This window comes from Phyllostomus discolor, chromosome 6 (genome assembly GCF_004126475.2).
Source record: "Phyllostomus discolor isolate MPI-MPIP mPhyDis1 chromosome 6, mPhyDis1.pri.v3, whole genome shotgun sequence".
Classification (NCBI taxonomy): Eukaryota; Metazoa; Chordata; class Mammalia; order Chiroptera; family Phyllostomidae; genus Phyllostomus; species Phyllostomus discolor.
The window spans coordinates 70,971,476-70,994,058 of record NC_040908.2 but is presented as its reverse complement, the minus strand read 5'-3'; the positions used below and the strand labels follow the sequence as shown (position 1 = coordinate 70,994,058).

The following is a 22,583-nucleotide window of genomic DNA, read 5'->3' as shown; positions in this document are numbered from 1 at the left end:
CCACTGGGTGCACAGGCTCTTGGGCTTTCTGGGTGGTGCAGACCAAGGTCAGCCCCAATCTATGTTTTGCCCAGGACCACCCTGCTTGAACTATAAGGCAAGCTGAGAAGACTGCTACTTGTGCTGAGTTTGGAGATTCCCAGGTGAAGCCGAGCCATGAATCTAGGCTGGTTGCTGCTAGTGCTGGGCCTGGGGCTACTTAACAATAGGTATAGGGGATAGGGGCTCACTGAGGCTGGCTGTTGCTTGTTTGAGAATATTTAGGAAGTTGTGAAGCATGAGCCAAGACCAGTCATTCATATGGAAAAGCAGCTTGGGTGGGCCTGTAATTTAGGTGGGTGGAATCTCTATAGGTCTCCAGAGCAGGGCAAACAGTGTTAGCCAGGTTGATGGAGCCTCAGATATGACACCAGCCTGCAGGCTCTGTGGCTTTTTGGGAAGAGGTTTCAGAAAAGGGACAGTGGCCTTTGCCCACCTTTCTGTCTGGAAGGAAGCTGTCCTCCAGCTCTTGCCTTGATGTCAGACACTTCGGTTCCTCCCTGTCTGCCCCTCTGGTGCCTTTCAAGCTGCTACTCTGTTGCTGGAGCTCAAAGGGAGTGAGTCTGAGTATGTCTGTGTGTAGATTCTTTAAGAGGAACTGCTTGAGACTCCAGAAGTTTCTTCCACCGACTCAATCTCTCCTGGTTTTTGCAGCCAGAAATTATGGGGACTTAATGTCCTGCCATTGGAACGCTGTGCTAGAGCTCATGGCGTGCGGCTGGGACTCCTCACTCATGAGATATCTCTCTTGGATTTTTGTCCACCACATGTGGATGTGGGACCAGCCCATTCTACATCTTTGCCTCTCCTACCACCAGTCTGGATGGAGATTTCTTTAACTCCATGGTTGTCAGGCATCCATTCAACTTAATTTCTGGCACTTCTGAGTGATGGTTATTCTTTTTTAGTTGTAATTTTGATTCTACTTACTCTTAGTTTCTGCTCCCTCAAAGATTCAGTTTTCCAGCACCCATTATATCAGGGTGAAGATGGGAGAAAAATCAGACCCGATTAGTAAGAGATTCTTGTCAAAGGTGAGGCCAGGTTAAGGGGAAACAATGAGGACCAGGGAAGCACACCCTGGGGCTAGCAGCCCCAGGAAGTGCCATCGCCCCTAGGCCCACAGGATGAGGCAGGGAGAAGTTAGGGAACTGGAAAGAGGACTGGGCTTTCAGGAAGAGCTGGCTTGCAAAGGCTGAGATCTTCTGCAAAGATAGAAGGGAGCCAGGGCAAAAAAAAGACCTTATCTCTCTCCCAAGTAAGGAGCCCAGACTCCTCATCAGGGTCAAGGTAAAGAGAGTGGCCAAGAGATTCAGAGAGGCAAAGGAGGAACATCCAACACACCCTCATGGCCTTGACGAAACTTGAAGCTTTTTTCTGTAAACCTCTTTGTCACATCCCTCAGGCAAGGTGCTCTAGTTACTCAGTATTTCCTAGTTCAGATTTCTAGCTGAGTGAATGAGAGCCTTTCAGCTCTGGTTTCATGGGCCAGGCTGTGGATTAGGTGCACTTGGGCCGGCTGCCTGGTCCCAGCAGCTATATGGGAAATGGTGGGGGTGAAGGGGTGGGAAGAGTACTACAAAACATCCTCACACTGGGTGGAGCCAGTTCATCTGTTGGCAGATCTAAAACAGATGCTGAGTGGACACATGTATCACATATAAATTAAGTGATAGACATTGTAACATTGTAATTGATTTGTCTCAGGGCTCAAATGTTAAGGTTTATTGAGTACTGTCTATGATCCCTGGTAAAATTACTTCATGGGTATTCTTTCTTCTAATCTTTGCAGCTCCTCTGTAAGTAGGCTTAATTATTATCCTGTATATGTTACACATGAGAAGGTCACTCCTGCTAGCAGAGGTTACACAGCCAGCCAGAGGGTGCCCAATGATACATAAGTGGTGGAGGCTGGACTTCACCCAGGCCAGGCAATCTGACTTTAGGCCTAAGCTCCTGAACACCATTCTTGTCACATCTATGAGAAACAAAATTACAATTACAGTGGAACCTCCATTCTTGAACTTAATTCATTCTGGAAAACTGAGAAGTGATTTGTTAAAAAACTGAATCTCCTTTGCTTGCCACCTGAAAGACGTGTGACTGATCATATAGGTGTCAGCATGAAAGGACTGTCAGGTAGAGAATTGACACCTGAAGTCTTGCTAGACAAGTGAGGCACTTTTTTCCTGTGAATAACTTGGTCAAGACTGAAATTGTTCAAGAACCAAGATGTTTGGGAATTGAGGTTTGACTGTATCATCATCGTTTTTTTTTAAGATTTTGTTTATTTATTGTTAGACAGAGGGGAAGTGAGGGAGAAAGTAAGGGAGAGAAACAACAGTGTGTAGTTGCCTCCTGTGTGTCCCCTACCAGGGACCTGGCCTACAACCCAGGCATGTGCCCTAGACTGGGAATTGAACTGGTGACCCTTCGATCCACAGGCTGGTACTCAACCACTGAGCCACACCAGCCAGGGCTGTATCCTCATCTTTTACAAGAGCTCATCTCTGGGGAGAGTTTCCTTCTTTCCAGCATTGTTTCCAAAAGCAATAGTGTGGTGGAACTAGTTACCCAAGAGGTTGATGTAAGGAGACTGGATAAAGGGTACACAGGGTCTAGCCTGATTATGTCTTACAACTGCATGTGAACCTACATTTATCTCAAAATAAAGCTAAATAAATATTATAGTAGCAGTGTCAATGGTCATGGCTTCATCTACTCAACAAACATCTGCTAGGCACATTCTACATGCCAGGCCCTGTTCTAGGTGCTGGGGAGACAGCAAAGCAGGACACACACCAAACTCCCAGACCTAATGCAGCTAGCATTCTAAAGGAAGTTGACTAGTTCAAAACTTTATTCTGTCAGGTTGCTTATAACTCAAGTTATTAAATACATGCTTATTATGTAAATATTGATTACAAAGTATTCTCTTCCTAATCCCCTGCATAGTAGGTCTGATTAGGTTTCCCTGGGTTATTTGACAAGACTTAGAGTATTTGTGAATAGCAAACCTTGTCCCAAATGGTAACTAAATGAGTCACTTTTCTCTCCACTTAGTGTTTAGAATACCTATAAAATTTCAATGCTGCTGTATTGCACATATGTTGGAAAGTCTGACTCCCTTCTTTTCCATGTTCTTCTTTGCTCCAGGCTCCAGAGAGTCCAGCTAAGAATCTGTGGACACCATCAGATGTCCCAGGGATGGTGTGGATGTGACTGATAAATCAGGAATCCTGGCTCCCAAAGACAGATATTTATCTGGACCATTCCAGGGCCCTAGAGATCCAAAACATCTGGGAGAATGCAGGCAGCCCATGGAAAACGGCAGCCACCAAAGCGCTGAGGGGAGCCCCTCAAGGCGTGGCTGTGTGGACCCCAAGCCCTTCTCCATGATGTCCTGTAATGGCACATCCATTGAGACTTTTGAATACCTGCTGCTGAATGGCAACAACGTGTCGGACTCTGGGGCAACCCTGCCCGCTGCTCCCCTGCGGGTGTGCTTGGCAGTAATCATGATGCTGATGATTGCGGTCGGGTTCCTTGGCAATTCTGTTGTCTGCATCATCGTGTATCAGAGGCCGGCCATGCGTTCAGCCATCAACCTGTTGCTGGCCACACTGGCCTTCTCTGACATCATGCTGTCCTTATGCTGCATGCCCTTCACTGCTGTCACCCTGATCACCGTCCACTGGCACTTTGGGGATTATTTTTGCCGGCTCTCAGCCACACTCTACTGGTTTTTTGTTCTGGAGGGTGTGGCCATCCTGCTCATCATCAGCGTGGACCGCTTCCTCATCATTGTCCAACGCCAGGACAAGCTGAACCCTCGGAGGGCCAAAGTGATCATCGCTGTGTCCTGGGTGCTGTCCTTCTGTGTCTCGTCTCCCTTGCTGGCCAGCTGGACCATTGTGGAGGTACCAGCACGAGCCCCCCAGTGTGTGCTGGGTTACACAGAGTTCCCAGCTGCCCGTGCCTATGTGGTAACGCTGGTGGTGGCCGTGTTCTTTGTGCCCTTCAGCATCATGCTGTGTGCCTACTTGTGCATCCTGCACACAGTCCGAAAGAACACCATCCGTGTCCACAACGAGTCTGACAGCCTGGACCTGAGACAGCTCACCAGGGCTGGCCTGAGGCGGCTGCAGAGGCAGCAGCAGGTCAGCCTGGACTTGAGTTTCAAAACCAAGGCCTTTACCACCATCCTCATCCTCTTCGTGGGCTTCTCACTGTGTTGGCTGCCTCACTCAGTCTACAGCCTTCTGTCCGTGTTCAGCAGGAGGTTCTACTGCAGCTCCTCTTTCTATATCACCAGCTCCTGTGTCCTGTGGCTCAGCTATACCAAGTCTGTCTTCAATCCTATTGTGTACTGCTGGAGGATCAAAAAATTCCGTGAGGCCTGCATAGAGTTGCTGCCCCAGACTTTCCAAATACTCCCCAGAGTGCCTGAGAGGATCCGAAGGAAAATCCAGCCAAGCACCATCTATACGTGCAACGAAAACCAGTCTGCTGTGTAGGGAGAGGCAGGCAAACTGGAGGAAGCACACAGGGGCTGGGCCAGGTCCTGTCTGCCCTTCTGCTCTGCTTCCTGGCACTTGAGTCCTAGTTGGCATTTTGTGGTGGCCATTTAAGCACAAAGGTATTCATTTGTGACCAGGTGAGCTACAGCTCCCATGTTTGTAAGATGAGTTATTTCTGTTTCTTGCTGCCAGAGAACAGGGCATATGTCTGATGGAGACTGGAAAGTAGTTAAGACACTGGAAATGGGGGAGTGCAGGAGATGGGCAGAAAGTTAGGGAAAAGGAGGGGAGCAGGGAGTGAGGTTGGTTGAGTGTGGGGCAGGAGGAAGGCTCTGCTCAAGAGAAACCCCGTGGTGCCATATTCTGAGATGAGCAACCCAAGTAGGTATCATCTCACTGGTTAACATTTACTTTATTTGACGCCAGCATTCTTCAGCAGCATTTATGTCTGTAGGGCAGGGAGATGTGCATGTTCTTGATGCTCAGATGTGCATTTGTGACCATACCAAATCATCCTTTCTATGAACCAAAATCACTCTGGGGAGAAAAGTGAGGCCCTGTGCTTCTCAGTTCCCAGTATGACACGTGGGAGGGATGGTTCAGGGACAGCTCAGCTGAGATGAGACGCCCACCTCAGTGCCATGTATGCACCCCACCCCTCCTCCCTGCATAGCCCGCCCCCTCCCTGCACCTGGAAGCCCTTTGTCCTCCCTATCTGCCACGATAGTCCTTCTGCCCCTTTTTTTCCCTTGCTGGTCCCCATGCCTCTCTTTGTCTTCATTCCATCCCTCCCAGTGACAGAAAAAACACAGTCATCTTGTAATTCATCTTTTCAGCAAGTATTTGTAGTTTTCTGTCTCAGAAGTGGTCAGCGGGCTTTGTTTACACTGTTCTTCTCGACACTGAGGCTGTAGCCTCTGTGAGCTGCCATAGCCACTTTGGCACTGGAACTGCTGGCAGGGGCATGCTAGACACCCACCCTGTTGGCAGACCCCATGCAACTTTGTGCTCCTCCTACCTCATTCTGATACTGTCCCCTGGGTCCCCACCCAGGGTCTTAGTCCTCTGAGCCCTGGCAGGACTGAGATCCTAGAAATGAGGCCGCTGAGAAGTGACTTTTCTGCTTGTGCTGTACCCTCAGCCACTATGCCAAGGGCCACCCATTACCAATGGGAGCTTCTGATATGGGGTTAACTTTCCTGAGTTCACGATACACCACTAAGTCCATGAAGCTCTCTTGACAGATTCAGCTCTAAAGAGAGTGTGAAATTTAAGAAGAAATTCAGAAAATCTGATTCCAAGTCTAACTCTAACATGAACTACTTGTGACCTTCTTCATTTTAACTAACTTCTCTGGGCCTCAGTTTCCCCATTTACCAGATGAGGAAGCAGGTCTAGATGATCTCCAATGTCCCTTTCATCTCCCAAACACTCTGATTCTGAAAGGTATATCTCATCTACATGTAGTCACTAGACCCTCTAAATTCATTGATTGGTCCAAGCAATGAGCCTTTATTGAGTGCCTACCAGATGCAAAGCACTGTGTGACAAATAGTGATGAATAAGGCACAGGCTGTGCCCAAAAGCAGTTGTCCAATTTAGCTCAAGATAATAACTCAAATTTGGCCTAAAAACACATATACTCCCTTTTGGTGTCTCTTCTCATTTCCTTTCTAAGGTTGTATTAAGATACCAGCTCCCATTCTCACACTCACTTACTGTAGCATTGGTGACAGAAGCAGGAAAGAGCAGGAATTACAGAGAACATGACTCATGTTAACTAAGCCCAGAGGAGGAGGATTTGCTGAGAAAATAATTGATACCATTTCTCAGTAACTTTGCTCTCCTTTTATACCTGGGTGCAGAGAAAAAGAAAATGGATAATTGGTGTGTGATTGACTAAGATGGGCCCATCAATTCTGTGTCCCAAGTGCCCTAGCAAGGTCAGAGTTTGTCTTCAGCTCTCACGAGGCAGTTGTACAGCCTTCCTGGTGTCCAAGAGCACAGCCAGACCACCAAGGAGACCAGGCTAGTGGGCATCTCTCCTTTGGTGGGCATTTAATAAAATGCTCCTCCAGAGCCTTCAGTAAGAGAAATCACAAAACCAAATGAATGAAGGTAACAAAACTTACATCAATCAGTATTATATGATGTATGTTGGACAGTAATATATGTTTCAAAGTAATAATTTGGTATACATTTTAAATAAAGTATTATTGCTCTTTCTGTGTATAAGACTCTTCTCTTGCTAAAATTAGCACAAAGACCATGAATAGTGAGCCAAAAATTTGGAGTCCAACATCTAAGACACAACAACTTCAGGAAATCTAGAACCTGCCCATTACTAACCAAGCTGGAATGACTAAAGATGGACATTGATGATAAGAAGACAACCAGGAGATTATTGGAGCAATGGGTCAGTACTGGGGTGCCCACATTTTTTAAAAAGTCATGGCCCTGCTAAGAAACTGCAGCCAATTAGTCTTCAGCCTGATTTTCAGTGTGTTACCTTCAGAATTCTCTCTGGCCTCACTGAACCTTTCACAAACTACTTTCCCAAGAACACCAAGTTCTTGTTTCCTTCTGTGAGGCTTGTAGGGCAGCCACTGCTTCTTTGTTTTTTTGTTTTTATCTCTTCTTTAGTCCTGGAATCACCTAAACCTTGGACACCTAAATTGTTTTGTTGGGCCTTGGGAAGGGGCCACAGTAATAACTATCCAGGGGGTCAGCCCTCGGGTTCCTTGGGAGAGCCTAGCCTCAGAAAACAAGACATGAATGAGTCTCAGAAGTGTCATCCTAATTCTGACTACCCCTGAAAATCCACTGCCTTTTCACCTTGAAACTTGGTCCCTCCTCTCGGGGTGCAATCAAAGCAAAGGGTCTCTGAGACATTCTGACAACCAAGATAAGCAACAAAAATCTAGATCTTTTCCTACTTTACTGTTCCAAGACCAGGATGTGCCTTCCCCAAACATGATTCATAGCACATACTTTTTTTGCGGGGGACTAAAACCTGCTAGTTAAGAATTTACAGTGTTGATCTGCCCCGGTTGCTCATGCAGTCAGCAGCAGTGACACATAGAGGACCTGAAGTTTTGGGGTGCCTGGGTTTTTGGGGTGCCAGGGTTTTTTGCTCTTATGGAAATGCCCAGGTGATGAAGCCAAAAGGGCTGCACTCCCCAAACCCAGGGCCACCTTGCCTTCTGTGTGATTCCATGCAAGTGATTTTGTGCCCCATCTCATCTCCTAAGTGGTCTATTCTCTCACTCTTGGCTCAGTGAGGAATAAATGAAATAATGTAAACAAAGAATGTAGTCCCACGCCTGGGCTGTGGTAGAGGCTGCATGTACGGTGGCAATAATTATCACAGCTGTACTGTCAGCCTTTGTCCTTTGTGGAGCAAGGGTAGCAATTTGTTTCTGAATGAAACTGGCTGTTCAGTTCCTTTCCTCATTCTCATATAGTCCTAAGATTTCAGGGTTCAGTTGATAAGAACACAAAATCCACTAAAGCCAGGATTTTGATTTTAAAGAACAAAATTCTTTTTTTTTCTTTTTTTTTAAAGATTTTATTTATTTATTTATTTTTAGAGAGGGAAGGGAGGGAGAAAGAGAGAGAGAGAGAAACATCAATGTGCGGTTGCTGGGGGTTATGGCCTGCAACCCAGGCATGTACCCTGGCTGGGAATCGAACCTGCGACACTTTGGATCACAGCTCGCGCTCAATCCACTGAGCTACACCAGCCAGGGCTAAAAGAACAAAATTCTTGATGGTCTGAACTGCAGCACTGACTGCATTCGAAACTCTCCCTGAGCAATAAGTTCGCCTCTCAGGGCTGCTAGGTGAATGGGATGGATGGGTGGGTGCAGCGCCGCATCCATCCTGGGAAGGCAACCTGCAGTGCACATCCTGCTGCTCTTAGGGTGGCTCTGTGCCTGCAGAGCTGAGAATGTAGGGACCCTCAATGGAGAAAGGACTGTGGATTTAGATAAAAGGGTGAGACACCTTTGGCGTCTGCCAAACTCTAACACGATGGAATATGTAGCAGAAAGAAGAAACTCCTACCTTTTGTGAAATCATGGATGGAATTAGAGAATATTATGCTAAGTGAAAAGAGATAGTCAGTGAAAGACAAGTACCATATGATCTCACCTATAAGAGGAATCTAATGAACAAAATAAACAACAAACAAAATAGAACCACAGACATGGAAACAGGGAACAGACTGTGACCAGAGGGGAAGTGAAAGGGGATCATGTTTGAAAGAAGGGGAAATGACTAGTCAAAGAACATGTATGACTGACCCATGGACATGGATGACAGTGTTGGAATTGCCTGTGGAAGCAGAGATGGGGGCCTGGGCTGGGTGGAGAAGGGCAAAAGGGAAAATGTTGGGACACCTGTAATAGAATAACAATTAAAAAACAATAATAATTTAAAAAAGTAAAGTGGCTTTAAAAAAATAACTTCATTCCCCTCTCATTAAAGTCCAGGGCACGTAGGCAGGTTCTCTGCTCAGGAGGTAGTTTAGGACTCGTTCCTCCCTTCTAGTTTCCCACTGTCTCCTGACTCCTCATCCTCATGTTCGTGGTGAATCCTGGCTGCAGCCAGGGCTGTGTTCTGACTCCTGAGGGGAGGAAACAGTGAGGAGGAGCAGTGGGATAAGACTTACCACACTCCCCTGGGCTCCGCTGGTCAGGAGCTGTGTTCCATGACCACACAGCTGCAAAGGAGGCTGGGAGATGGAGTTGAGAGCTGGGCAGCCATGGGCCTGGCTGAGAAGGAGAGGAGAGGGATCTGGGGCATTCCCAGCCATCTCTGCCAAGATATCACACAGTTTTGAAAAAGAAGAGATCCTAGCACATATACAAATTCTTACGTCCTAGGTACAACTTCATCAGCGAGCCTTTCTCATTGCACAGTAAACACATTTCTGTCACATGGACCCAATAAGATCGCCTCTCCCTTTACCCCTAGCCCCCAACATACCAGGCACTTACTTCCATTTACAGAAACTGCAAGCATTTATGCCTGTGCCAAAGAGGTAAGTCACCACATTTAACTTTTTAGACACAAAAGATGTAAGCAGCCACAATGGGATCAATCTTGCCAAATAAGAGAAAAATTACTATTTAAAACAAAATCAACAGTGACTGAGATAACTTTGCCTGAGAATTTGATTATGTTAGAGGAAACAGTATAATTTCAAAGCTTTGTCTCTCTAAATGTGAAGAATGGTTGTCAGTGGCAAGGAAGACCCCCACAGAGTGTGGGAGGGGCTAGGGGCAGGCTGTGGCCATTTAATTGTTCAAGGAAAAGGAGGGCTTCCCATCCTAGCTGGGAGGTTAGCACCTGGATTCTATAAGAACAAAAGGATCTCTAAACACAAAAACATGCTCTGTGTGTGTGTGTGTGTGTGTGTGTGTGTGTGTGTGTGTATGAGAGAGAGAGAGAGAGAGAGAGAGAGGGAGAGAGAGAGGGAGATTCGGAGCAGGTGTCCAAGGTTACTTGGAGCAGACAGTTCCCACTCTCTTGCCCTTCATCCTGGAGGAGCAGGGGACATGGTCTTCTAGGAACAAGACAGGCTGCAGAGATTGCCTGGCTCAGAGCAGGAAGCAGGATGGGTTGCTGCACAGGTAGATATTTTTCCTAACTAGTCTAATAGGAACACAAAGAGTTTATCTGTATGAGAAACACTTAGATGTGACCAGAATTTTACCTTCTGCAATCAGGAACCTCAGGCACTGATAGGCAAGTTCAGCCTTCCAAGGAGTTCAGGTTTAAGCTCCTGAAGTTCCCAAAGGTGGGGTGGTAAGAACAAAGTCCTTGTGATGGTCTGCATGCTCCATCTCCCCTGGGCTCTCTGCTGCCTCTGGCACCTGCTGTCTCTTTGCCAACCAGTCTAGTCAAGGAAAAACATAGCTAACCTCATTTTCAGAAACATTTTTTAAAAGACAGGTTGATGCTCCTTATTATGTGTCTTTTGGGGACTCTATTTCTCATTTTCTCCTTCATTGAAATGCTGCTGCCATATCCCCTTGTTACAGTATTTCGTGGTGTCATGAAGACGCCGCATGTTTTATTAAACCATGAAAAGAGGGTCACTAACCTCACCATAAAAGATAAACAAGACTGAATGGTTTTTTAAAATGCACAGGAGAAGCCCTGGCTGGCATAGCTCAGTGGATTGAGCATGGGCTGTGAACCAAAGTATCACAGGTTTGATTCCCAGCCAGGGCACATGCCTAGGTTGCAGGCCATGGCCCCCAGCAACCGCACATTGATGTTTCTCTCTCTCTTTCTCCCTCCCTTCCCTTTCTAAAATAAATAAATAAATCTTTTAAAAAATGCACAGGGGAAAATGGGAAGCTTAATTTGTTTTCCAAGAGTGACTAGAGGTAAGGGAGAAAGCCAGGAAAAAGGAGGCTTTCTCCCCAAGCCTCCCCATTCTCTCTGGGATTTGCTGGGCTTCTTGGGAAGCAATGAGGCCAGGCTACTCAGAAAGTGTTTTCCTTTTGAGGGGAGCCCTGTGGCTGCTGAAATTTGTCAATGTAAGAAACGTCCAAACCTGTAAGAATTGTTATGAGTTTATTTGAGCCAAACTGATGAAAATGGCTGTTTTGCAACTTATTTTATACATCACAATCAAAAGAGGAGGCATAAGAGGGGGATTACATGAAATCTATTGTTGATAGATTATGGAGGCAGGAGAAGGCAAAGCAGGATGGGGCAGTGGGGAACCCCATGGGATTGGATAAAAAGATAGACACATACTTCTTTTGCATAAGTGGGTACAGGATAGCTAACAGTCAACAATTAACTCAATAACAATGAGGGTATTTGTGGTCTCCCTCTGGTGCAGTATTTGTGCTTTAGGGATCCAGAAAAAGGAAATTACTTTGGTATTCCAAAAGTATGTTATCACAGATGCAAATAGACAGGCTTAATTAAGATAAAGATTGACTTTTGTCTGGGAAGATTCTAGTCTAGGATATGAATACCTGCCATAAACTGGTTGTAGTTAGGAAGATTTAATTTCAGACCATCCTTTGTGGTTACTTTAGGTCTCTGAGTTAATAAGTCTACCACACAGGCCTCTCCTGAGCTTGTCAGGTATAATATGTGGCCCATTTCCACCCACAAATCCACCCACGTAAGACCAGCACAGGTGGTTGGGGGCACTTGCGGGATTCTCTCAGGCAGGAACAGATGAGCATTTCCAGTGGCTTCCCGCACTCTCTACAGTGACGATGCTCCGCAGGTTTTCATCTCACAGTCTAAATCTATGCCATGTATTTGTGGGAACCTGCAGAACCTCTTCTGCTTACAGATCCTCTTCATTCTGTGGCCTCCTTCTCTGTTTTTCTCTGCTCTTTCCTTCTCAAGCAATGTAATTAAGCAGATACAGTGAAGTTCTTAACTAGACATGAGGTCATACTACTCATTAAAGTCTAGATTTAGTCTGTAAAAGAAGGGTATATTTTCCATCCTTATGAATAAATATTCCCTAGGCTTAAGGAAAGCTTTAAAAATAACACCTATTGGTCAATCATTTTATTATAGAGGTAATTTGTTCCTCATAGAAATGAAAACAACTAATGCATTAGTTGGAGGTGTGGTATTTTTACTCAGAAGCATAAAGAAAATTAAAGGTTTTCTAGTGTTTTTTAATTATATACAAAAATGTATCTTTTCCTTTGCAAAATTCATATTATACTATACCACATACTATAGCCTATTTTTATGGGTTTTTGTTTGTTTGTTTATGTTTTGAAGTCATTTCTAATGAGTAGAAATTATCCATTGAATGAAGTGTCCTAAGGTAAGTTACTTAATTACTGCTTTTTCTTTTTTTCTATTTTTTACTATTTTTTAAAATGCTGTAATGAGCATCTTTGACATAAATCTTTCTGCCTAGCTACTGATTGTTTTCCTGAAGTAAACTTGTAAAAGTGGAATTGGTGGCTTCTGATGCCATAATAAAATTGTTTTTTAGAAAGTTCATGGCAGTTTATTTTCTAAACAGCTATGCTTGAGAATGCTGAAATGGAAATTCTTAAGGTAGGTCATGAAACAATTCCTATTAGCCATCAATGGGCCCTCCACCAAAACGCTGGGCCAAAGTTCTTTTGGGCCACAATTGGCTTATGAATCAGGGCCTGAAGGTATCAGGGAGAGTAAACACACAGCCATGTGACTGAGGAGCCATTACTGAAGAGCTTTGCGGTTTCACTAGGCTCAGGTCAATTAATATATATTCACTAATTAAATATAGAAAAGTATAAAACAAACAACTACTAAAGGTATTTTACACCTCTTCAAAAACCATTGTAGGCTGAAAGGATTATTCCTGGCAACTACAGGCAAATTTGAGTCAACCAAATTCAAGAGACTCTTTGAATACAGTGGGATCTTTCTGGCTGCAGTCTGGGCCTACGAAGGGTTTACAGGCCACCCTATTCCAGTTTGTCACCTTAAGCTACTTACTCTGAGACAGCCTTTCTTAACTGCTATTAGAAGTATATTAAATGTTTTATGTTCAGTTCTCAGTCATGGGAAGCAGACAGAGTAGAACACAATTGTGGCTGCTCCCTTGGCTTAATCAGAAGGATGTATTAACTGTGCTCTTTATTTCCTGTGTTTTCTGATGCTCTGACATCTGAGGTCTTGCTGGCTCTGGCGGGACTGCCTCTCCTAGGGCTAGCTAGTTCCTAGAGAGAGGGAACACCTCTCACACTTCAGGCTACCCTGCACTTTCCCTAATCATCCCATGGCCTGGTCTACTGGACAACCAGGAACAAATCTATGTCCCAGAGCCCCCCAAAGTCATTCAAGCTAGCTAGTCCTAAGCCTGCTTACCTGCCTCCTTCCTTCCTTCCCTCAAAACTGCCCTCAGTTCCCCTCCTCCCTCTGCCTCCTGACTGGCCTGGTGCTTCCTCACATGGCCCTTGTGGAGTGGTGTATCACCCCTGTGAGGAGGACCTCAGGCATCTGTGACCATAAACTATCCTTTCAGTGGCAAGTATCTCCTGATCTGTTGGTACTATCATACCTCAAATGTCCTATTAATACACTATATTTTAAAACAAAGGATTTTCAGGATTTTCCAAGTAAACTGGCTAAAACATTTTGTATTATGCTTTTTTGGTGGTGGTGGGTTGGGGGTCCTTTCCCATGTCATTAAAAACTATGTAATGACTAAGATGAATGGGCAGAACACTAGACAGAAATGTTGGCAGTGGTTGCCCTCAGGGTGGTGGGACTGGTGATCTTTCTACAGCATAAACATTTGTACTACTCTTCTGCTGAGAACCAGGAAGCTTCAGTCTCCAGCCTCATCCACCACCAACCCCTGCTTGTTATCTGGCTTGCAAACTGAACCTCTTTTTCTCCTTTTCAAAGGGTCCTCCAGGTTTGGCCCTGCCAATGCTTCTGTCTGGAGCACTTTCCTTGGGCCCCACCCTACGCTGGACCCTATGCTGGGTGTGTGTCACACTGCGCTGTGTCTCCATGGTGAGTTCCAACAGGGCCAGGACCAGATGCGTCTTTCCCACCATTTTATCCGTAGAATTTAACAAAATGCTTGGCACACAGCAGTTTCCCAATGTATACTTGTGGAATGAATGAATGATTGCATATATATGAATAAAAGAATATATGAATTGAAGAGGAAAACTGTCCCCTTTAAATACAGTTCTTGGTAAGGTGAGTCTTTAGCTCCTCAGCTGCCTCCCTCTGTAGCAATGTCAGTTAATTTTTGCATGAACATGACATTAAACATGGAGTGAGGCCCTTCAGCTGTGACCCAGGACAGGACAAGGCCACCCCCCACTTAGCATAGCCCCAGTCAGTTCCCACGTAGAGAGCCTTCTGTCTTTCTGGCCATGGCAGGTGAGAAATGGCTGATCTTCTCTGTCAGCTAGTAGATAGCAACTCATTTTCTAGTATTTGTATAAACACAGCTACCTGAAAATTACTCCAGTAAGTGCAAACTGAGCACAAACAGGAAAGAGGCACAACCCAGCACCTTTTCAATGTTCTGTGGTGGAAAGTTCCAGTTCCAGACACAGCATGATGATAAGGTACAGGGTGCTTGTGCACTCACTGTGTCAAGACACCCAGCCTTCCACCTGTCATTGGAGAACCTTGCTGTGCATTGCCCAGGACACACATCTATAATGCAGTGCAGAAACATGTTAGAAACCCACAGCATGAAGACTCCTCACCGCAGTGGAAGGTAGGAGCCTGACTGAGGAGACAGGCTGGTTGTAACTTTCTGTCACACTGTTTCCCTGATCCTCATGTTTGCAAGTGGCGAACACCAGCCCTCACTGCCCTGCACCCAGAGGCACACACCTGCGGCCTATACACTGCCTGCCAAGTCACTTTCTTGCTCTCCCAGAAAAGCAAAGAGAACATCCCCTTCCTACCCAGTGTTGCTCCTTCCCTTCCTGAAAGATGTTACAGAGGTTTGTGTAAAGAGAGCTTGGAAGAATAATAGAAAATGAGCACATCTTTCTTCAGAGGCCTGCCATGTGCACTCTGGCCACTTTTTCATTACAAGTTAGTCTGGCCCTTGTTTCTGAGTCATCTTCCTGTAGATCTTGCAGGTGTGCAAGCATCATATCACAATGGGGAAATCTCTGTGCCTTTCCTTGTTGACAAAGACCTGGTGCTGCTTTTGAGCCCATTTTCAAGGGCCTTCATTAGACCATTTGTGAGGTTTGTTGTTCTGTTTTAACCAAGGAAGGGATGAGAGCAATAACTGGATGACGTCTAGATGGCTGATATAGGGTTATATTTTACATGTTGATAAGAACATGTAAAACAGCAATGTAAATTTTACATAAAACACATATAAGCAAATAGTCTATGCACACAATTTAGGCACTATTTTAAAACCAAGAAATGGAATATTATTCAGTCTTCTAAAGAGAGGAGATTCTGACACATGCTACACCATGGATGAATTTTGCTGACGTTATAATGAATGAAATAAGCCTGTCATAAAAAGACAAATACTGTATGAGTCCACTCATCTGAGGTCCCTAGAGTAAAATGCAGAGATCAAAAGTGCAATGGTGCTGTCCAGGGACTGGGGGTGGGGGGACTGGGGAGCTAGTGTTTAATGGACAGAGCTTCATTTGGGAGGGTGAAAAACTCCTGGAGATGGACAGTGGTGATGGTGCATGACGTTGTGAACATTCTTACTGACACTGAACTGTACGGTAAAAATGGTTAAAATAAACATTTACATTGTGTATATTTTACAATTTTAAAAATTCATGAAAATAGACTAATGTATACAGAAAATATTTGAATATTAGTAATGTCATAACCTTTTTTAGAACACTGAATTTCTATGTTTACTCATATAAAGAAAGTGAATACATTCTTTCTTGTACATAAACTGAAATCAAATGCCTTCAGCAGCATAAACATACCTGAGGAAATGCTGTCTTGTGCTGTCATTCTCAGGAAAGCAGAGGTGTAGGTAGCATTTCAGTTATATTTATTTAGGAGCTGATGTCAATAGTTGTGTGTTAAGTCTGCAACATATTGAAAAGCAATGTAGAAATATGTTTGGGGTTTATTGTAAGGTGCTGACACAGAGATGGGAAGGAGGATGGACAGACTGACCACCTCAGTTCTACTGTGTGCTCTCATTGCTCTAGGTAAATGGTGAACACATGGGCAATGCGACAGAGGTTGAGGGTGGACTCATCAGTTGGATGGGCAACAGTGACACAGCATGCTCTGTTGCCGTAGCGAACACTGGTAATCTGCCTCCCCAGCTTAGTGGACTGCCAATGGAATCTGAACAGGGAAAACTAGTATTTCAAGTGAAATGAATGAAAATGTCCTCTAAAGAAAGACAACCGTAATGGTGAAGGGCTGTGGAAGTCAAAGGAAGAGCACTTCCTTTGCCTGTGTAAAAAGGCAAAGGGATTCATATAGCCAACATTGGAAAATGCTGGAGGAAAGGGGTGCTTGAAAGCCAGCTGTTTATTATTGAAAAGGGCCCACAGAGACCAACTCCTCTAATGGTTACAGACAGTAGATCTGAAACCAATAGGTGTTGGCTACAGAGAAGCACGTTCCTAATAATTGCATCAACACAATGACACCCTGGGAGTGCTCACACTTCCATGGGGATCCTGTAGAATTCCTCAGCTAGACCCTGAGTGACCCAAGATCCTATAAGGGCAGTATTTGTATCAAAGGCTCGACCATCCCTACTACTCTGCCCTGACTTCCCTTGCTTGGAACAGAGGGTTAACACCTAAAGATACTACCCAGCTCTACCTCTAGTCTATAATAATGACACCACACAGTCTAGAGTATGTGACTCACCCAGGACCACAGTTGGGTGTGTTGGAGCCCAATGAGACCCATGTTTCCCCACATCTCATGACAACATTTTACTTTTCAAGTCATACTTGGCCTGTTGTGTGTTGCTTTCTGATCCCTTCTTGCCATGTGCCTCATTTAGCTAATTTACCACTTTGGATTGCTGACTGAATTATAGCTACTGTTTCCCTTCCCAGCTGCAAGCTAAAAAAAATCAGGCTTCATTAATTCCAGTGCTTGTCTCTGAACACAGTATTAACAAGTTTTTGGATGGTATTCTAGCTATTCAGCTTTTTTGAGAAGGTAGAAGGGCCTCTCGTCCATATGGTCTAGATTCTTGCACATTTTCATTTTAATAGTAAGCTTGACAGATTTGTTCAGAGCAAATGGGGTGTCAGTTAGTATGTAATTACTCCTAACACAGCCACAGCCCATTTAACTGTGCCAGGCACCAGTCTTTCCCAGCCACTCGTAGGACATCAGTTCATTCTTTTTCTCAGGCACTCAGACAGGCAGTGTGAGTCCACAGCCTCTTCCTGGCCAGTCAGTTGTGTAAGTCTAAGTGCCCCCACTTTTCATTTCTAATATGCAAATGAACCGCCTCAGTTTCTTCAACTTGAAATACAGTTGACTCCTGATACCTCACCCCTACCATACTTGGAATTCCTCAGCCTGACTGCATGCAGACTAGATTAGATGAGCCAGGGGCTACCAGCTGTGTTGACACACCCTCTCCTCAGGGCTAGTCCAGTCCCTGGAAGAAAGGACATGGGAATGTGCTGTGGAAGTCATTCCACAGGATTTCTCAAAGGCCTCTAGGAACAAGGTTCTAAGGCTTAAATTAACATTTAAAGTGAGAGCTTTTTAAAAAGGTTATATTCTTTGAATATATTCAGGATTAGAAATGCAGGAGCAGCAGGCTTATTTAACAGCATTTGGCTAAAAGGTGAAGTATGTGAGAAGTAACCAGAAACCTCCATTGTGAACCCTCTGGGCATAATTAATCTGAAGGCAAAATATGTCAAGCAGAAACTTAAGAATGTTCGGGAGATAAATTCAGAAGTGGACTGTTTAAAATTTGTAAAATAATAACAAGAAATTTAAGGGGTAGTCATGTAAATCATCCGTAGGTGCTGGGAGGAGGCAGTAGGTATGGGTGAGTAACTTCTGGAACCCCTTAGGCTAGCTAGGTACCAGGTGAGTGGAAATCATCATTTTATCAAGATAATTTTTTTAAAAAAGAAAACTACAGAAAGAACAAAGAATAAAAAGAATTTTAATAAAATCAACAAGTTTACATTTGTACATCTTGTGTATTTGGGACCCAACCAGGGGCAAAGGACAGAGTTGCAAGGACAAGGGCTTCTATAGAAGAGCAAGCAAAAAGCAAGGGCTACCTAGCCATGTGACAGGTGTCAGTTCGAGGGTGTGCCCTGTGGCCCCTCCCTGAACAGCAGGAGAGAGCGCACTGACTCTTCAGCACTGGCGGTCTAGTGCTGAGTGCAGGTCCGTGCTCCACAGCCAGCACAGTGCTCCCATACGAATGCCTGATAGGCAACAGATGACAAACACTTAATAAAATTAAACAGTATTGCCCAGAGAATATTAATGCCAACTGAGTTCTGTTCATGCTGTTTTACCTAGAACTGTTATACCAAACCTAATGAGGGAAAAAAGGGCTGAGTGATGATTCTAATTGCTCAACACAGTCATAAAACAGCAAAACTACAGAAAGAATCATGTGTTTCTTTTAAAAATATGATTTGAGAAGCGCCTCATGGGAGTTCGAGAAAGGTATGGTTTTGAACACAGGAAGTAATTCTGCACAGTGTCATAGAATTCTGCCCGTCTTAAGGGGTTCAGGAGAGATGGAGAACTGTTCAACTTTAATTCCCATTATTCTAAAGGAATATGTACTTCAAAATATTGATCAATATTCCAAGAAAAAGAGACTAGTGCCCCCAAGTTAGGAATGAGCAATCACAAGACTTTTTCAAGATTATACCCATTTTGAGTAGAGAGAAACAGTGCTTTTAAAAGAGCAGTGCTGCATGTACTAGTCACTTGTTCTTTGAGGAGTAAATCCAAGCTCATAAGCTGTAATGCTAATGTGCACAGTAATATGACGATTCCGCAAGAAAGCCATTCACAGGGTAAAACGCATGACCAGGCTTTGAATCCAATGTACAGCACATGGTGGACTTACAAGGAGCATCTCTTCATCATTTATTCTTTAGATCACTGAAACACAGTTAGGAATGAATGTGTAGATGCCTTTGCTTTCTTGGCCCAGCTGGAATCACAGGAAAAGGAACACTGACCATTATGAGCACAGGAAACATGTTTTAAAGCTTGGAGAATGAGCTCTTTTCACAGTCTGTAAGGCTTAGGCTGACGGACAGCAGGTGTTCCAGGGTCTTCCTTCTCACACAGAGAAGTTGATGCTTGTTTCCAAGCATTATGCCAGGGGGTACAGTGTCTTTACTGTTAGTTCCTAACAGAGTCAATAATTAAAATGAAGAAATTCAAATGAGGGCAGTGTAGTAACAAAAGTTTCAGCCTCTCCACAATTTTTGACAGAAACACCAAATGAACTTGCAGTCTGAGGAACAAGAGACATTTTTCCTATTTGTTCAGGAAACCTCAGAGCAGGCGTGTAAAGTGCTGGAGGTAAGGCAGCCCGACTGGACTTCCCTATCAGGGTGTGTGGCATTACCTATAGGAAAGGTGGCATCTCTACCATGTGCAAAGGTAGCTGTCACTGACTGCCTGCCCTACTGAGAGTGAGGGTAAAACCAGCCTATCCTGAAAATACGTTCAGTTTGTGCTCATAACGTTTCCCTTTTGATTTCCCAAGTATTCAATGGAAGGTACATTTTAATAAGAAAAACATCACTAACAAATATGACAGGTGAATTTCTAATTGAGAAATACTACAAAGATGATATAACTTCAAATAAAAATTTTTAGTCACACCTGTTAACGGTGGAGTTTCTGGTCCACAGGTGCTGTGACAGTGACAGTGCCATGCCTGGGCCCTGCCCAACCACGGCTCCCCGTCTCTGCTGTCATCTCTAAGATGGGCATGCAGCTTCTCTCAGCCTTAACAGTATTGTGTAAGACCTTCCCTTGCGAGGCAGCCAGAGGCATACGAATTTACCCTAAAGGTAGTGCCTGGGTGAACAAAGTAGAATCTCTTAGGGGTTGAGAGCCAGATGGGAAACAGGAAGGAACGGAAATACTTCCCTAAGTCAGCCCATGGCAAGGGCAAAAGCAGGGACCACAAGGTCATCGGGAAACAGATGGGACCCAGTGGCTGAACCATGAATGGAGCACACACCCACACGGGAAGGAAAAGTGCGATGGTGAAACCTGCCCTCACAAGACTCTGTGCCCTGGCCACTCACCCAGCCTGGAGAGGCTATCACCCGCATGTCAACCTGAAGCAAACGTTTCCAGTGCAAATGTGTGCCTGAAGATGGGGTGGGGGAAATCCGGTGTTGTCTGGAGTGCACTGGAAAGGCTCCTTTTTCTTTCCAAGTAGACATCTGTTTCGGATGACCATGTGTCTGGATGGCGAACTCTCACATGTCTCTCTTTTTGGGTTTTTCATTTACATTCAGTGCAGATTGGAGAGCAGGGAAGAGTCCTTGTTTCACATTGACTGAAGTCTCCCGGGCACCCAGATGTCACCCTTTATCTTGGCTGACATAGTGCCATGCTTTCTGCTTTTTGCACCCAGCAGGCTGGGTGCATCAAGAACTCAAGATCCCCCTGGCACCCCTGGGCAGCCCTTCAAGTCCGTGCACCAGGTCTGGGGGAGCTGGGGTCCATGTGTCTGCTGGCAGCACAGTGAGTGTGGACAAGACCACCATTTGGGTATCTAACAAACACAGGCTCACAGAAGGGATTCTGACATGTCTGGCACAGATTTTTGTCTGAGAGCCGAAATGAGCTTCCTTTCAACCTCATCTGTGAAAATAAAGACAGAATTCTCACATATTGTTATGCTGTTTTTCAGAGCTGACACACATTATCCCATGGATTATTTTTACTGATGAGGAATACATTAATATTAACTTCTTGAAACAGAATATTAGAAGTGAAAATTTTAAAAAATATCCTTAAGTAACTGGAGAAGTAAAAAAAAAAGCCTTAAAAATGCTTTCTTATTTCATAAAAGTCATTGCTGCTTGTCCAGTGAGGTATTTCCAACCAAGATCGTCTCTCATGCTCTGTGAGCTCCGACACATCTTGGCACAGCCTACTACATCGCGTACTGTTAGAGCCACACAAAGCCATACAAGTCATCTAATCCCCTGGTCCTCTCACTTTAAAAGGCAGAGTAAGGCATAAATAAGGAATCTGATCCAAGTCTCAGGGTTGATTAGTGGCATATTCCTGACTAATCCCAGGACACATAATTTCATTTCTTTAAAGGTAACTAGTAAACCTGAGCTGTGACCCATTGTTCCCTGTCTGTTGAGATATAAGTTTTCAGGATAAAGAGCCTTTTTTCATAATTCACTTGTATCAACCCAGACACATCAACCTATTGGAGGGACTCAGTGACAACAAGGACACATTAGTCTCATTAGTCATTCAACAAACATTTATTCAATACCTCTGAGACACCAGGCTCGACTCCAGGAATATCAAAATAAGTGAATGAAGCTCCCTGCTCTCAAAGAGCCCAAAGTCTACAGTAAAGGGAAACAATTACAAATGCCTGTGCTCAGAAGTGGTTAACCTCCTTCAAGGGGAATGAAGGTTTTGCAAAGGAAAGATCCCCGCCTAGGTTTCCATCAGCTGCTCACCAGGCCCCAAAAGGGGAAGATAAGAATACCACAGGCAGAGAGAATACAAAGGCCATTTGTGTGGAACACCATGTCACAGTGGGAGGTGCCACACACCCTGGCCAGCCATCAGAGACAGGGACAGGCCAGAGGAGGTGAGACTGAAGCTTCCAGGAGTCAATTTGTCCACAGTGGGGTGGGAAGGAGTAGGTTCTTACTTTGTAAAGATCACTCTGCCAGCCGTGTGGAATATGGAGCTCACAAGAGAGGAGTCTCCAGAGGAAGATGTTTGGGGGCTGCTATAGACTGAACATTTGTGTGCCCCACCCCCCAATTCCTATGCTGAGGCCCTAGTTCCCATGTGATGGTATCTGGGAGTGGGGCTTTTGGCAGGTGATTAAGGTCTGATGAGGTCATTGGGTAAGGCTCCCATGATGGGATTAGAGCCATTAGAGGAGGAGGAAGAGAGATCCGAGCTTGCTCTCTGCTGTGTGAGGACACAGTGAAAAGGGGGCTATCTATAAGCCAGAAAGAGCCCACACCAAGCACAGAATCTCCCAGCAACTTGATCTTAAATTGCCAGCCTCTATAACTGTGAGGAACAAATGTGTGTTGTTGAAGGCCCTGAGTCTGTGGCATCTGGTGGAGCAGCCTGAACAGAGTAAGACAAGGACCAGGAATGTGGAGCTCTGAAGTGGCCTGGAATGCACATCTGGGTCCCTCCATTTACTGTGTGCCTTCTCAATGTAAAGTGTAGAAAAGTACCTGACACACAGTATGTACTTGCTTTCTTGATCGTCACAAAAAGGGAGACAAGCTATACCAGCGTTATCCCTGCCCCAGCTCCTGCCTCCATGTACATGCACCTGTTTCCGTA

General features: G+C 44.8%; 2 protein-coding genes across 3 annotated transcripts in view; one reads left to right on the top strand and one right to left on the bottom strand.

Annotated features, from left to right (window-relative positions):
- The first annotated feature begins 3,150 nt into the window (after positions 1-3,150).
- On the top strand, positions 3,151-8,096 carry GPR45 (G protein-coupled receptor 45). Its single transcript, XM_028516103.2, has one exon. It carries the CDS (start codon positions 3,360-3,362, stop codon positions 4,554-4,556), a length of 1,197 nt encoding a protein of 398 aa, XP_028371904.1. The 5' UTR covers positions 3,151-3,359; the 3' UTR covers positions 4,557-8,096.
- A 10,069-nt stretch (positions 8,097-18,165) lies between these two features.
- The window catches only part of TGFBRAP1 (transforming growth factor beta receptor associated protein 1), a 60,286-nt gene continuing 55,868 nt past the window's right edge, over positions 18,166-22,583 (bottom strand). For both annotated transcript variants that reach the window (XM_028515590.2, XM_036028342.1), the window contains exon 12: positions 18,166-20,882. In XM_028515590.2, the coding sequence (XP_028371391.1) occupies positions 20,706-20,882 (177 nt within the window). In that variant the 3' untranslated portion in view covers positions 18,166-20,705. The remainder of the gene's footprint in view (positions 20,883-22,583) is intronic.